The sequence below is a fragment of the Lepisma saccharinum genome, chromosome 5 (genome assembly GCF_977018435.1).
Source record: "Lepisma saccharinum chromosome 5, izLepSacc3.1, whole genome shotgun sequence".
Classification (NCBI taxonomy): Eukaryota; Metazoa; Arthropoda; class Insecta; order Zygentoma; family Lepismatidae; genus Lepisma; species Lepisma saccharinum.
The window spans coordinates 20,766,626-20,780,872 of record NC_139233.1 but is presented as its reverse complement, the minus strand read 5'-3'; the positions used below and the strand labels follow the sequence as shown (position 1 = coordinate 20,780,872).

Here is a 14,247-nt window from a genome sequence, read left to right as displayed (position 1 = left end):
GGGTTTCAAATGTATAGGTTTCTTGAGAGTGTAGAAAACAAGTTACAGGTGGTGGAGAGAAGAAAAGTAGTTCTACTCCAAACAAATAATAAAATTAATTATCTAAAAATTGTTTTAACTGCATTAAGGTCTAAATGTTTGTGAATACATATAATTTGTATATTTCACTAACAAAAGTTTTATCAGCATCTGTAGCCTATATGCTTCACAGACAAATAAAATTAAATTTTGTTACTTTTTGAAGCGTAACACATGTAACATATTTTTGTTAGTTGTTCACGCATTCCGGCTATGCCATCATACTCAAGTTTTTTCTTTCATTTGCTATCAGACAACACCAAGTTGTTCTTAATTCTATGATATGAGTTCATTGTGAATATTTAATCCAATCTCATGTCTAGAACCTTATACTTTGTTTGCAAAATGCTACACACACAAAAAGCAAGAATGCCCCAGAATAGATGTTTCACTGCATATAAAAAACATCTCTCTTCAACATCAATTTGCACGAAGTACATTCTACATCTTCACTAAATGTCCATACAAGAAAATCGAATGTGTCTGGATGTATCACTGCATGTATAAAAATATAATTACAACTGCCGCTCATATCTCAAACTTACCTCTTTCGTTCTTATCTTCTTGGCCAAAGACGTGGCACTTTCCAATAAAAATTTCTCCTTGACAGGAGGCACTGCCTTTCTCTTAGATGCATCGTAGTAGAAACCAAAACATAAATCCACAACGTAGTCCAATGCAATGTGGAAAAAGAGTAAAAAATTTCTCAGGCACTTCCACAATATGCCCATTATAATAGCTTTTTTATCAACAGCTGGTGGGCACTGGAAAAAATGCAAATGAATAGTTATTATTCAAACAACCAACCTTAGGCAATTAATTATAATTATAATCCTAATTAGTATATCATTATTCGATGAGGTATAATTAATAATAAATTTTCCATTTATTAAGGTCATAAGAATGAACTAATTCCAATTCAATTATACCTTCCTAAAAGAAGAGCATTGTGATGTGACACACACCTCACTCTTATGAATTAACAATTTCTTTAGTTTAATCAAATATATCTATATTTTATAAATTGTAAGTTTTCATACATGTGTGGGTGAAGACAATAATCTTATTGATTACCACCAAGGCAGATACCTGAAAGTTGCCGCAATTCAATGTGATTCAGAATTCATAAACTTTAATATAATTTTTATATTAAAATTACTACAATCGACCACAGCACTGCTTAAAAATATTCATGATTTCATAGGAGATATTACAGGGTGTATTATAATAGAGTAAACAACTTTAAGAGCATATTTTGACTAAACTATATGGAATACAACAACGATATTCAATCAGTAATATTTCAAGCTTATATGAATGTCTACAAATGTTCAGCAACTTCCACCAGTTATGCTACACACATCCCATCAAAATTCTAGTTCTTGCCACACTTAGCGCTGACAAGTAGGAACTTCTGTAACAACTGAAACTTGTAAGGTCTGAGTGACAATCTCTTGCATAACACCCTCAAACCTGTGGAATGGGAAACATCACCCAATACTCTGCTTGCTCACCTTGCTGATCTTTGTAAACTACATTGGAACATTTCCCGCATGCAATCAACATTTACCACATTTGTGACTGTTCTCCAAAGCACAAATTTATTTTACTTCTTATGTTCGTATAGATCTTGCTCAGGATAGGGACAGATGGAAGGCCTGTGTTCCTGCAGCCATGAACCTTCAGGTTTAAGAAGACTAGTGTGTTAGTTAGTTCATTTGTAAATTTACAATTATAATTATCTATTTTTAACTTCAAATGTTACTGTTAAAGTTGATGTTTGTTGTATTATATTAATGTGTTTGGCAACCTTGTCATTGCTATACTAACAGAGATAAGTCAAGAATTCGATGTAACAGTTGTGAAGTTTTGTGAAAAAAAGTTTCTTTCAAAAAGTGATTTGCTGCGTTTCCATTTATGCTAATATTAAGGTAATTTAGATATGTAATCAGCCCATAGAAGTTTGGCTTCGCCTTCGCGAATTGTGAATTTTTCATTTAATAACAGTACATGAATAATTAATCATATACGGCAATAGCACAAAGATTGGTGGCCAGTAAAGTGGAACGACTTAATAGTTGGAATAATGTGTACTGTGAACTTTTTTCAATGTCTATGTTTTGTTTTATTGTGCCTCTTGTTGTAAGTGTGTTCACATTACAATAATGCAATCTTCAGTAAGTAATTATAATCTGCGATCAGAGCTAGCATATCTGTAAATTCTGTACCGGGCAATGAGTCTATGAACAGCCATGAGTCATTACATCTTGTTAAATGTTGCCAAGATTCACGAAAGGAAAGATTGATCTCTTGTAACAGATGTGAATTTTGGTTTCACATAGAATGTTGTAACGAACCAGTCTCGTCACAATTTGTAAGAGTCACACCTCTATTTTTGTGACCTTTCTGATAAAAATATGTAATAAGACAAACTTTAGGCTAAAAGACTAAAAATCGGCAACTTACGTGTGTGAGTATGAGATTTTTCGTGCTACGTTTCGGAGGTTGCACTACCTCCTTCTTCAGGCTGAAACGAAGTTATTCAGACACCGGACATGGTGCCTCGTCGTGAAAGTGAAGGTAAAGGATTTAGGTTAAAAAGTTGCTTGAAGGACACTTTCTAAAAAAGAATATAAATTACACATCTAAAACCGCGCAATACTATAAAAACAAAAGAACATCCAAGGCTGAAGTTGGTGAACTGCTGACCATTGCTCAGGGTAGGCGAATGCACGGTGTCAGCCCGTACCTGGGGAAAGAGAACTTCCCCTCCTCAATTCTTCCAACTGGGGAAGATAGTTTTAGAAGTAATGACTACGAAGAAATCAAAGTTAACCCCATTATTAAATCAAACGAGAAATCAGGAAAGGCATTGAAACCAGTTTTACTTTGGGAAACGCGGAAAAAAAGAAATTACTTAAGGGGGTTAAGGAAGGGAATATTCCTACGGCCTTTGGGATACCTAAGACCCATAAAGAGGGGATTCCCCTCAGACCCATCATCCCCATGTATGCACATCCAGGATATGGTTTAGCTAAAGAAATGATTAAGAGGATGGGAAAAATGAATATGGACACTCCGTATAGCGTCAAAAACTCTCTTATGGTCAAAGAAACTATTGAGAAACTCAACATAGGAGAAGGGGACGTAATTTGTAGTTTCGACGTTATTAATCTGTACCCCAGTGTCCCCCGGGACAAAGCTGGGGATTGTTTGTATAGATGGTTGATCGACCAAAACGTTGAAATCTTGGTCGCCTGGGAGTACGTCCGATGGTTTTTTCTCATTACGGGGTACAATTACTTCTACGTTAACGATAAAATCTTCCGACAAAAAGAAGGGTTGGCCATGGGCAATCCCATTTCCGGTCTTGTGGCCAACATCTTCATGCACTACGTCGAAAAAGCCGCTATGGAGCACGCAGGGGGGAGGGGGGTGATACAATATTATGGGAGGTATGTAGACGACATCCTCATCATAGGGAATGGAAACAAACTTGACAGCATTTTCGACCAATTGGGGAAGCAGGACCCCAGGATTGGGTTCACTAGGGAAGATATGGCCAACGGAAAGATCCACTTTCTTGACTTGTGCCTTACTAAAACCGGACAACGGATCGTAACCGGGGTCTTCCATAAACCGTTAGCTGGAGAGATGTACCTCCATAAGAGATCACAACATTCGAATAGGACTAAATTAAATGTTTTTCTTAACTTTTTCATTCGCGCCGAAAGACTGTGCAATGACGAGAAAGAGAAAGAGAAAGAAGGGGAATGGATAAGGAAGGTGGGGGTAAAGAACGGGTACACTATCCGCGACCTGGAAAAAGTAGCTAGGAAAGCCAAAAGGATTATTAGGCAAGAAACATCGCAAAATGACAAAGAGGATAAAAAAACTGAGATAGGAAACGGTGGAAAAAACACGTATTTTGTCGGGATCCCATATTTTAAGGGGGTCTCAGAGAAAATTGAAAAGTCCGTGAGGGGTTACGGAATAAAATGTGGGGTAAGAGCGCCCCGGAGTATTGAAAAGCACTTTACATCCTATAAGAATGGGAGGGGGGATAAGCGCAATAACCCTGAAGAGCGGAAGGGAGTATACAGGATAGTGTGTGAATGCGGAAAGGAATATGTGGGACAAACCGGGAGAAGTATGCAAGTTAGGTGGGGAGAGCATGATAAAGACGTAAAGGAGGGCATACCCAAAACTGGATTATCTGAACACATATTGGTTAACCGACATAAGATTGCTAAAAGGGAAGTTATTAGGGAGGTTAACAATAAATTGGATAGAAACGTATATGAAGCTGCCCATATATGCGCGAAAAATTGGAATAAACTTAATAGGGACGATGGGAATTTAGAAGACGGCTGGGTTAATTTCTTTAAAAAATGGGATAAGGCCGCAGTGGTTAGGAACGAGATGGGCTTCCATGTTACTCCTGAGGTCAGGAAAGCCGCCGAGGTGGAGGTCGACTTCTCCTTGGATTGGTGACTCCCGAGCCCCAGTTGGAAGAATTGAGGAGGGGAAGTTCTCTTTCCCCAGGTACGGGCTGACACCGTGCATTCGCCTACCCTGAGCAATGGTCAGCAGTTCACCAACTTCAGCCTTGGATGTTCTTTTGTTTTTATAGTATTGCGCGGTTTTAGATGTGTAATTTATATTCTTTTTTAGAAAGTGTCCTTCAAGCAACTTTTTAACCTAAATCCTTAACCTTCACTTTCACGACGAGGCACCATGTCCGGTGTCTGAATAACTTCGTTTCAGCCTGAAGAAGGAGGTAGTGCAACCTCCGAAACGTAGCACGAAAAATCTCATACTCACACACGTAAGTTGCCGATTTTTAGTCTTTTAGCCTAAAGTTTGTATTTAATTGTGAGTAATTCGCACATTACCAGTATGTATGTAATAAGAAATGTATCAATTTAAAAACAGGTTACACCTCTAATTTGGTAAACTTACTTAATATTTAATGTAAGAATATACTTTTAATAGTTTATATTTCTTCCACTTGCTTACAATCGGTGTTTTCCTATTAATATGTTCAACATCACGAAAGGAAAATTGTTTCGACATTTATGTTTATGCACAATTTCAGTTTCCTTCGCAGTCCTTGCAATTTGATCTTGTTTACAACATTGTATATGGTCGAGTTAAATATTCTCTTCATGTAACAAAAGCATTTGAAGTTTATAATGATGAATAAGAGTATAATATTGTAATAATGTAATCTTGTACAAATGCATAAGTATTGAAAACATTGAGTCTGTGATAACGATTATCGCTTATAGCTAAACAGCATTGATGTTCAAGAGTTTGAAAAACGTTAGTCAGAGTTTGATTTTATTTATCGTCGAGGAGAATATTTTGTTATATTAACATGTATAAGAGTCAAGAGGTTAAAATGACATAATTATTTTAAGTAATGGATACTTAGAATTTGAGCTCTAGTTCTAAGAGAGGAAGAGTTTAGAAGAGATGTATTATTTTAATGTTATATGGGTAATAATCCTTTATGCAAAGTACCCAGATCTATGAATGCTCTAGGAGGTATGACTCCATGATAGTGTGTGCCTAGGTTCCAGAAGAGAATTTGTCTTAGGTTAGCTTCTTGATATGTACTCAGTTGACCTACAAATATTATGAAGAAAACTCCTCGCCCCTATATGTACTACAGGATTACTCAAAAGTTTCTGATGACTTGTAGTTTTCTTCCCCGAGGTAGGGAAATGTTGTGACTGTTCTCTACAGCACAAATTTATTTCACTTCTTATGTTCGTTTGTAAATTTACAATTATAATTATATATTTTTAACTTCAAATGTTACTGTTAAAGTTGAAGTTTTCTCTTTATGATAAGTTGTATTATGTTAATGTGTTTGGCAACATTGTCGTTGCTATACTAACAGAGATAACAGTCAAGAATATAATGTAATAGTTGTGAAGTTTTGTGAAAAAATTTTTCTATCAAAAAGTGATTTGCTGCATTTCCATTTATGCTAATATTCAGGTAATTTAGATATGTAATCAGCCCACATAAGTTTGGCTTCGCCTTCGCAATTTGTGAAGGATATTTTTCATGTAATAATAGTACATGAATAATGAATCATCCATGGCAACAGCACACGTTAGGTGGTCTTCCTGCGTGTTTCTTTGCACACAACCAACCAGTTTCAACAAAAGATTTGTGCCACTGGCAAAATAATTTTTTTTTTATGTTTGCGCCAGCTTTATATTAGTATGGATCCATCGCTGTACAGTTGTTGTGGACTGAGTTTCATGGGACTTTTAAAAGACAGCCTGCTTTTTCTGCATCTGTGAAAGTTGCCATTTTCTATAACACTACACCAGAGCCAAAATGACCATGTTTGCAAAAGTCTTGTGCATGAAAATAAAAACTAAGATTTTCTCATTAACTCACCTAATTGCTGTGTTTCAAATCTTTTTTTAATAATTAACCTGATAAGTTGTTCACTCTATTATGATACACACTGCATTTTAATTGCAAACTACAGAGTGTACGATAAGTCACGCAACCCGGTGTTTACAACCGTATAACGGAATAGCGAAACGGAATTAGAAGAAACACTTTCTGCCAAGAGAATGCCCTGTATATTGGGAAAATTTAGAGAGACAAACATATGTAAGAACATGCATGTTTTAATAACAAATAAGCAAAGTGTTGCCAAAGGCGGAAAAAAAATATTTGCAAATCGTGTGTATTGATGCACAGAACTCACTGAGGTAAATTATTGCAACATTTCACAATACCAATGAACAATTTGGATGGCCATCTATTGAATTTGACAGAAAAAGAACTTTGACGAAATTTCAAAAACATTGCAGAAGGGAATAAATGGGCTGTTCCAAAAATCGATGTTTTCACAATATTACGCAGGACACTGGCAACACTGTTGGAGTCACGTGTCACTAACAGACGTGTTTCACCTCAGGCTATCACACTAAGGCACTTTTAACGACAAAGGAGAAAGTTGGGAATGCCGTTCGCGGCAAACAGCAACCACCTAAGGCACAGAAACATAACAATTGATACACGTTCTTCTGTACCCGCATTTCAGGGTTGCAAGGTGTATGTAATTTATTGCATATGTTCGAGAATAACCAACTTTCTCCTTTGTCGTTAAAAGTGCCTTAGTGTGATAGCCTGAGGTGAAACACGTCTGTTAGTGACACGTGACACCAACAGTGTTGCCAGTGTCCTGCGTAATATTGTGAAAACATCGATTTTTGGAACAGCCAATTTATTCCCTTCTGCAATGTTTTTGAAATTTCGTCAAAGTTCTTTTTCTGTCAAATTCATTAGATGGCCATCCAAATTGTTCGTTGGTATTGTGAAATGTTGCAATAATTTACCTCAATGAGTTCTGTGCATCAATACACACGATTTGCAAATATTTTTTTCCCGCCTTTGGCAACACTTTGCTTATTTGTTATTAAAACATGCATGTTCTTACATATGTTTGTCTCTCTAAATTTTCCCAATATACAGGGCATTCTCTTGGCAGAAAGTGTTTCTTCTAATTCCGTTTCGTTATTCCGTTATACGGTCGTAAACACCGGGTTGCGTGACTTTTCGGACACTCTGTACTTTTTCTCATACAATGTTGTTGGAAAATAATGAAAATTATGCATTTCCAGACTCCATAAATGTGTCAAATGGCATTTATATAATTGAGAGATACATATACTATGAATGTGACACCAAAGTTGGTCCAGTCGTTACAGCTTCTGACTGCTGTGAAGGACACAGAGTTCAATTCTCAGGCAAGAAATTTTCCATTTATAGTTACATGTCTCAAGAGGTTCAAATATCTCATCAACATGTACCCATAGGCAAAGGTGTTAAAGGCACTCAAAGCATATTTCAGATCACACTAACTCCACTACGGTTGAACGTGAACATGTGAATTCCCATATCCACACCATCCCTATGAACATTCATGGCAAGGTAAAGTTGCCCATGCATATAGCAAAGTGCCATACGGTACATGTACGGGATGAAGGGGTAGGGGCCCCACACATTCTCGATCTTGGCTATTCTGGAAATGTGGTCAGCACCATGCTCCGGCTGCCGTTAACCACAAAGGTACCCATTGATTAGAGGCTGGGTGAGCCCCAGATCCACTTTATGTGGGGTCAAGGCTAAAAAAAATTCGACATTAGATCACCCACCCTGGTAAGCAAAATGGGTCTCCCACATGGCAGTCACATGCCCTACCGACTAGACAGCCATGCCATTCATGGCACACTGAAGAATATTTCACATCATGGGACAACATAGTATTTCATATCAGAGCCATTACAACAAATATTTCTGACATGCCATTTATTGGGGAATACATTCACTTGGTCACTTCCCAACAACATTAAACAGAAACAAAAGCCCAGTCTACGTTGTTGCACTTTTTTGACTCTCTCTCCACTTGCGTGTTTACTTGCTTACATGGTGCAACACAGACTCGTCTACTCTGTTCATTTGGTGTGCACTGTTTGCACTATGTCCTGGAGCAGTGGCGTCGCTAGGCCCTTTTGGAGGGGGCTTCAGCCCACCCAATCCCTCGATAAGTCCCCCCAATTTTTAGCTATTATTACATACAGTATTTCGAGAAAACATATTTGAACAATTGTTAATGCAGGAACATACCTCTAGATACATATTCTGGGAAAGACTCGTTTCGTTGTGACATAGTTTTTCTAAACCACGATCTTACATCTGACACATCATGTCTTTAGCTGGTAACAGTGCAAACGATCGCCGTCATTTGTTCTATTTTCACAACGGTTGCTACGCGAGGAAACGGTAGTGGTGCATTTTGTGTTACGGAGTTTGTGATATTGTGTGTTTGTTATCCAAGCTTTTTGTGACATTTACTGTTGTTTGTACAACAATGGACACATTTATCATTCGAAGTAAGCGCCTGGAATCTGAAATCGGAAAAGGAAGAGTGTCATGAAATGTGTGTGGATTGTTTTATTGATAATTTTGCAAGAAATTCGAACCGCAGAGTACAGCTGATACATAAAGACATACATAAAGACATAGTTCACCAGCATTAGAAAAACAGGACAAGAATATCCATCTGTTTTCATAAAAATTAATGCAGTAAGTCTATGTTAGTTTTAATTCCTTATGCTTGTTATATATTATTGTCTTATTAATCACTTCGCTATTTTCAAACATTAAAAATATTTACAATAGACGGTGTTAAAGGCGGAGCTACTGCGGAGCATGCGTACTCGTCTGGCCTCCCTCAAACATCCGGTTACGCTTATGATGCTATGGACGTCAATATGAAAGGGCAAATTGGAGATTCTTTTACAAGGAAATAGGGTGTCAGCTGTGAAGCCTATGGTTGCACAGTTCGATCGGGAACAAATTTATCACTTCGTAGATTTCCGAAGGACGTAGAGAGACGAAACCTGTTGATACAAGAAGAACAACGAAAGGATTGGTACCCGGAAAGGATTTGTACGTTTGCATTTTGTTACAAGCATGCTGATCGTTTATCTGCGTATTGTGTTGTAGTGAAAAGCACGCCTCTTAGTGAGGTTTCAAACCGAAGCGACAAGCGACACAGGACAATTTAGTCTATAAATAAGCATTTACCGCTCATGGGAAATCATGTCTTAGGCGGCACAATACATGCTAGTGGGAATCTGAGCGACACGTGCAACTTGTCGTGTTGCTTCGGTTCGAAAAATTTAATTGATAACTGAGGATTCACTTTTAAGTGGCACGGAGATTGCACACCGAAGTGACAAGCAAGAGCCCCTTAAATTTAAAGGAAACAATTCACCTTGCATAGGAGCACAACAGACCGGGGCGACACGTGCATTTTCTCGTGGTGAATTGGTTCGAAAGGAAGCTTTCAGACTGCAGAGATACGTCTCTCTTGGAAACCAACATTAAAAAATAAACATCAAACACTACAAATTGCAGGTTTCGATTTTCGCTCGGACTTGCCCGTTTTATCAATACCGTGCATTGTGTTTCCCCGGCCTGTTATTTGTGCAAGCGTGACTGGTGAATGGTTTGCCTTAGATCGAATGCTTCTGTGCGAAATCCCGATATCGCTTGTCGCTTCAGTCTGAAAACTCCATTGTTGTTTGAAGTAAATTCGTGCAGGTGAAAGTGGCATGCCATATTATAGGTTTTCCCTAAATCCCTCAGGCAGACGGGCGACTTACGTTGAAAGCATATAGCTATATTTACTATCATTTGTTATGTGTCATTACTTCTGCAGATTTGTTGGCAAATATGATACACTAGTTTTATAGAAGTATCTTTCCCTCACTTTTCCATTTACAAAATAATTAAATATATCTAAACTTTCGTACGTTTTGAGTTCGTCGTGCGTGTACATGAGATACTTGTGTGTAGTATGCTATACAACTGGCGGCCACAAAGACACGTCATATTTTAATAATCTGCTCTGCAGTTGATCATCCGACAGATTCTAGATGTCCACTCCTTCATTGCATAACTTTAACAAATACCTTTCTTGATTATCGTCGCACAATTGATGAAAACAAGCTCTCATTTCTTACTTCGTATGCCGGTGAATCTGCACTGGAAACAACGGGGACTGGCCTAAACCGGAAGTTCCGGGGGGACCGGGCAAGACCTCACCAATGTTTATGTTTACATTTTTAACACGGTCCATAGTAGTAAGTCATGTATCTGGTTGCAGCCTCCCCAAAGCAGATGGCCTAGCGACGCCACTGTCCTGGAGTGGTGTAATGTAGAATGTATGATCACGTGGTGCATGCTATTCTTCTGAACGTGAATGCCGCTACTTGTCTATACTTTATTGAACGTTATTTCCTTGCACCAGCCCGACACCAGGATACATCTGCACTCCACCTAGTGCCAAAAAGTGCAGTGAACTAGAAGGAGCGGTAACGGTTCAGATTGTGTTATGCTCCTTTTCAAAATCTTGTAGCAGAAACACTAACTATCGTAGGACTTAGATGTTAAAAGTACCTAGCCAAAAACTCACCTTGTACCTTGCCTCTCTCCCCAGATGTTTGCACAAGGTCCGAAGGGGTTTCATGTTTGAGAGAAGCAGTAGCGACATCAGTAATTAGGTGTGTGTGGAACGGGAAATTTTTAAAATCCTGACATTCAGAACGGGAAAAATTCCCAGCAGCCAACCCCACCCATACCGTACAGTTGATTTTTCAGGGCTAAACACAAAAAATTGACCCATATTGCCCACAGATTCCGGGCTCCGCCCCTGGGTAATTGACCTACCGCCCCCTACCACTATCGTGCCTCGCCTCCATTCCGCTACGATCCGGCTACCTGCCTTTTCCTATAGATTCCCTTTAAAGGCATGTTAGAAGCAGGTCTTCGGGCTTCCCAAATAGCAGTTTCGTAGCACTCATCGTTTGCAAAACTATACATCAGACTAAAGACAGTTGTTAAATCACATTTCCGAGCCATATTCCCTTGGCCCTGGAAAAATATCTGTAGCCCCCAATTGGATGTTTCCTTTGGCATACAAATTTTCCGAATCCTCTATTCGATATGGGTCTGTATAACTCATCGGTGTTTTGTGGTGTGGACAAGAACGACATTTGTGCAGGAATCCATTGTCGACACACCCCTGAAAAGCTGTAGAGTTGTTTGAAAAAGTTTCGTGAAGCCTGTAGCGGTTCCATGTATCTCCGAAAATTATCCCTGCCAGACGAAAGTACACATTCAAACACTGCACGTAAGCGACTAGAATCAGTGAACTGATGCCAAAAACCCCTTCGTACCTCACGAATGTGACACACACAGAAGCGGAAGTTCGTCCGAAAGACGATAGTAAACAAATGGCTGTTGTCAACAGTAGGATTACATAGTATATTGAAGTGGAAAACCTGTGTCAATAAAACACCAAGTAAGTTATCGCTAAAACTCCGCAGTATGTGTTAACAGAAGTAAATCGAAATCGAACTATGTAAAAATTGCATTCGTAGCATGATGAAATCATAATAAAACGAAAGGAACTTGGGCCGAAGGAGCTATTATAAGGGTGGAAAATATTATAGCCAAAGTTCCTTTTGTTTTATTGCGATTTCATGATGCTACGAATCCATTTTTTACATAGTTCGATTTCGATGTACGTCTGTTAACACATACTGCCGAGTTTTAGCGATTACTTAAGGTTTTTGTTCAATATATGTTTTCGTGGTTAGGTTAGGGATGTAAGGTTTGGTTCCCTAAGCATTAAAATAAAGTCTCTAAATGCATTCTACTAAGGTTCAGATTTACTTCTACATTCATTCCCACGCTTCTACGATATTTACTGTCGCTTGTCGACGGAGAATATCCTGTCCATGAGAAGTGCGTAATGTAATTTTCAAGTGTTTTTTTTCCAACATAAATAACTATTTCCCCGAGTCCAAACAGTGCTCATTACTTCAAGGAAGGTTCAAATTTCATGTGAAATGATTTCCATAATTCTACGATAATTAGTTTTTGTGCTAGGAGAAATCATAAAACAACCGGAACCGTTACCACTTTCTGGACCATTCCATAACAATTTAATGTAAATAAGTATTACATATTTAATCTTGCACGTTAATCAAACGAATAGGGTTTAATCAACATCGTTGAAAATAAGAGATGAAAAAATAAACATTTTTACATAAAACATCCCCCCCCAAAAAATCAGTCTGACACTAACAAAGAACACCCATGTCCATGTCAAGATATAAACCAGCATACCTGGCGTTGCACTATGCTTTGCAAAAATAGTTAACTTCAGAAAGCTATGAAAAATTACTTGTAGGTAGGAACTATATTGGATTAATGTATACCAGTTGTAAATGCAGAGGAGCATTCAATGGTGATACTTTAATGTGCTGGTAATGTGTCTCCAATGTATGAAACTGTTACCAAAACAATTTCATTGCAATTTTAAAATACAGTTTCAACCTTTGTCAAGAGCCTTGCCTCGAATAAAAAATATTAGTTAAAAATACAAATAGTTATTATGTATAGAACTACACTTAGATTCTGAATGGCCTAACAAACAAAGACCGTTCAATTGTGGTGCGTGTGGATTGAAGAAGTATTGTCATCGAAAATAAAAATCTAGCCGTCACCTCAGAAACATTGCAAAATACGTCACTGGCTTGCATTAACGCACTGTCATTGTTCTAAATTGAACAGTTATCTGCATTAAATACAAAGTTGTTGCGTACATCATTATAGATGCATTTTCCTTAGATTTATTTTTATGGCATTTGCATTTTATGCCTTGTTTCTATGTGAATCGCAATAATAAAGAAAGGTGGAATGATTAAATAGATGGCGGAAACGTACATCCGTGACTAGACTCCGACTACGGTTCGAAGTTAGAACCTTTGGCTTTATAACGTCACGTGCTACTTCACAATGGAGAGACTGGAATTTAGAATTGGTACCAGGAACGTCTTATTACAGTTTTCTTATAAAAAACAAATCATGTATTGGACATGGCTATACATGATCAGTGTCAAATTGTACTTACGTCTGCAGAATTATTGGTTTGTGATGACGACGTGCACATTACGTGGGTATAGCCGTTGCTACGTGAAACACTGGTTGGAACTAGAAGTTCTTGTAATAAACTATACTTTTCGATAACTGTTACTATCCATTTGCTAATGACAATGTGTCTCAACTTGTATAATCTGACAGCTAATTGAATGACCCAGAATCAGCAACTAAAACGAACTTTGGTAACTCGTGGGTCTTCAATAGTCTGTGTGGCGGCGGCCAAAATGGGTGTTTTACTTTTTGTGAAATCTAAACTGTGTATTTTTCCTTACGCCTACTGTATCGTTGTGCAATATACATAATCATGCAAACTTCCTGATGTATATTGAGTTTATAAAGCGTTAAACTAGTTTATAATGAAATGGGTTTTCGTTCGATATCTGGAATTTGAGCCTAGGGACCTGGCAACTATGCACAATAGTAGATAGTAGATCCCATAGACATCCAGAGATCCTCTAGCCAGAGATTAGAAATGGAATTCATTAGAAAGTGAAAAAAATATATTTATATCAAATGAAGAACAGCACAGTATGTCATTTTAGTCTATAAATTCACAAGAACACTACCAGAATTATACATTACAGACAATTGCGTTATGGCGTAATTAACGGGGGT

General features: G+C 38.0%; 1 protein-coding gene across 1 annotated transcript in view; it reads right to left on the bottom strand.

The window, feature by feature from the left end:
- Positions 1–13,818, bottom strand: part of LOC145987705 (fatty-acid amide hydrolase 2-like) — a 32,695-nt gene extending 18,877 nt beyond the window's left edge. The window contains exons 1-2 of the mRNA XM_083122272.1: positions 13,604–13,818; positions 624–842 (exon numbers count right to left, since the gene is read on the bottom strand). Coding sequence (XP_082978398.1) covers positions 624–842; positions 13,604–13,642 — 258 coding nt within the window. The 5' untranslated portion in view covers positions 13,643–13,818. The remainder of the gene's footprint in view (positions 1–623; positions 843–13,603) is intronic.
- Positions 13,819–14,247: the final 429 nt, after the last annotated feature.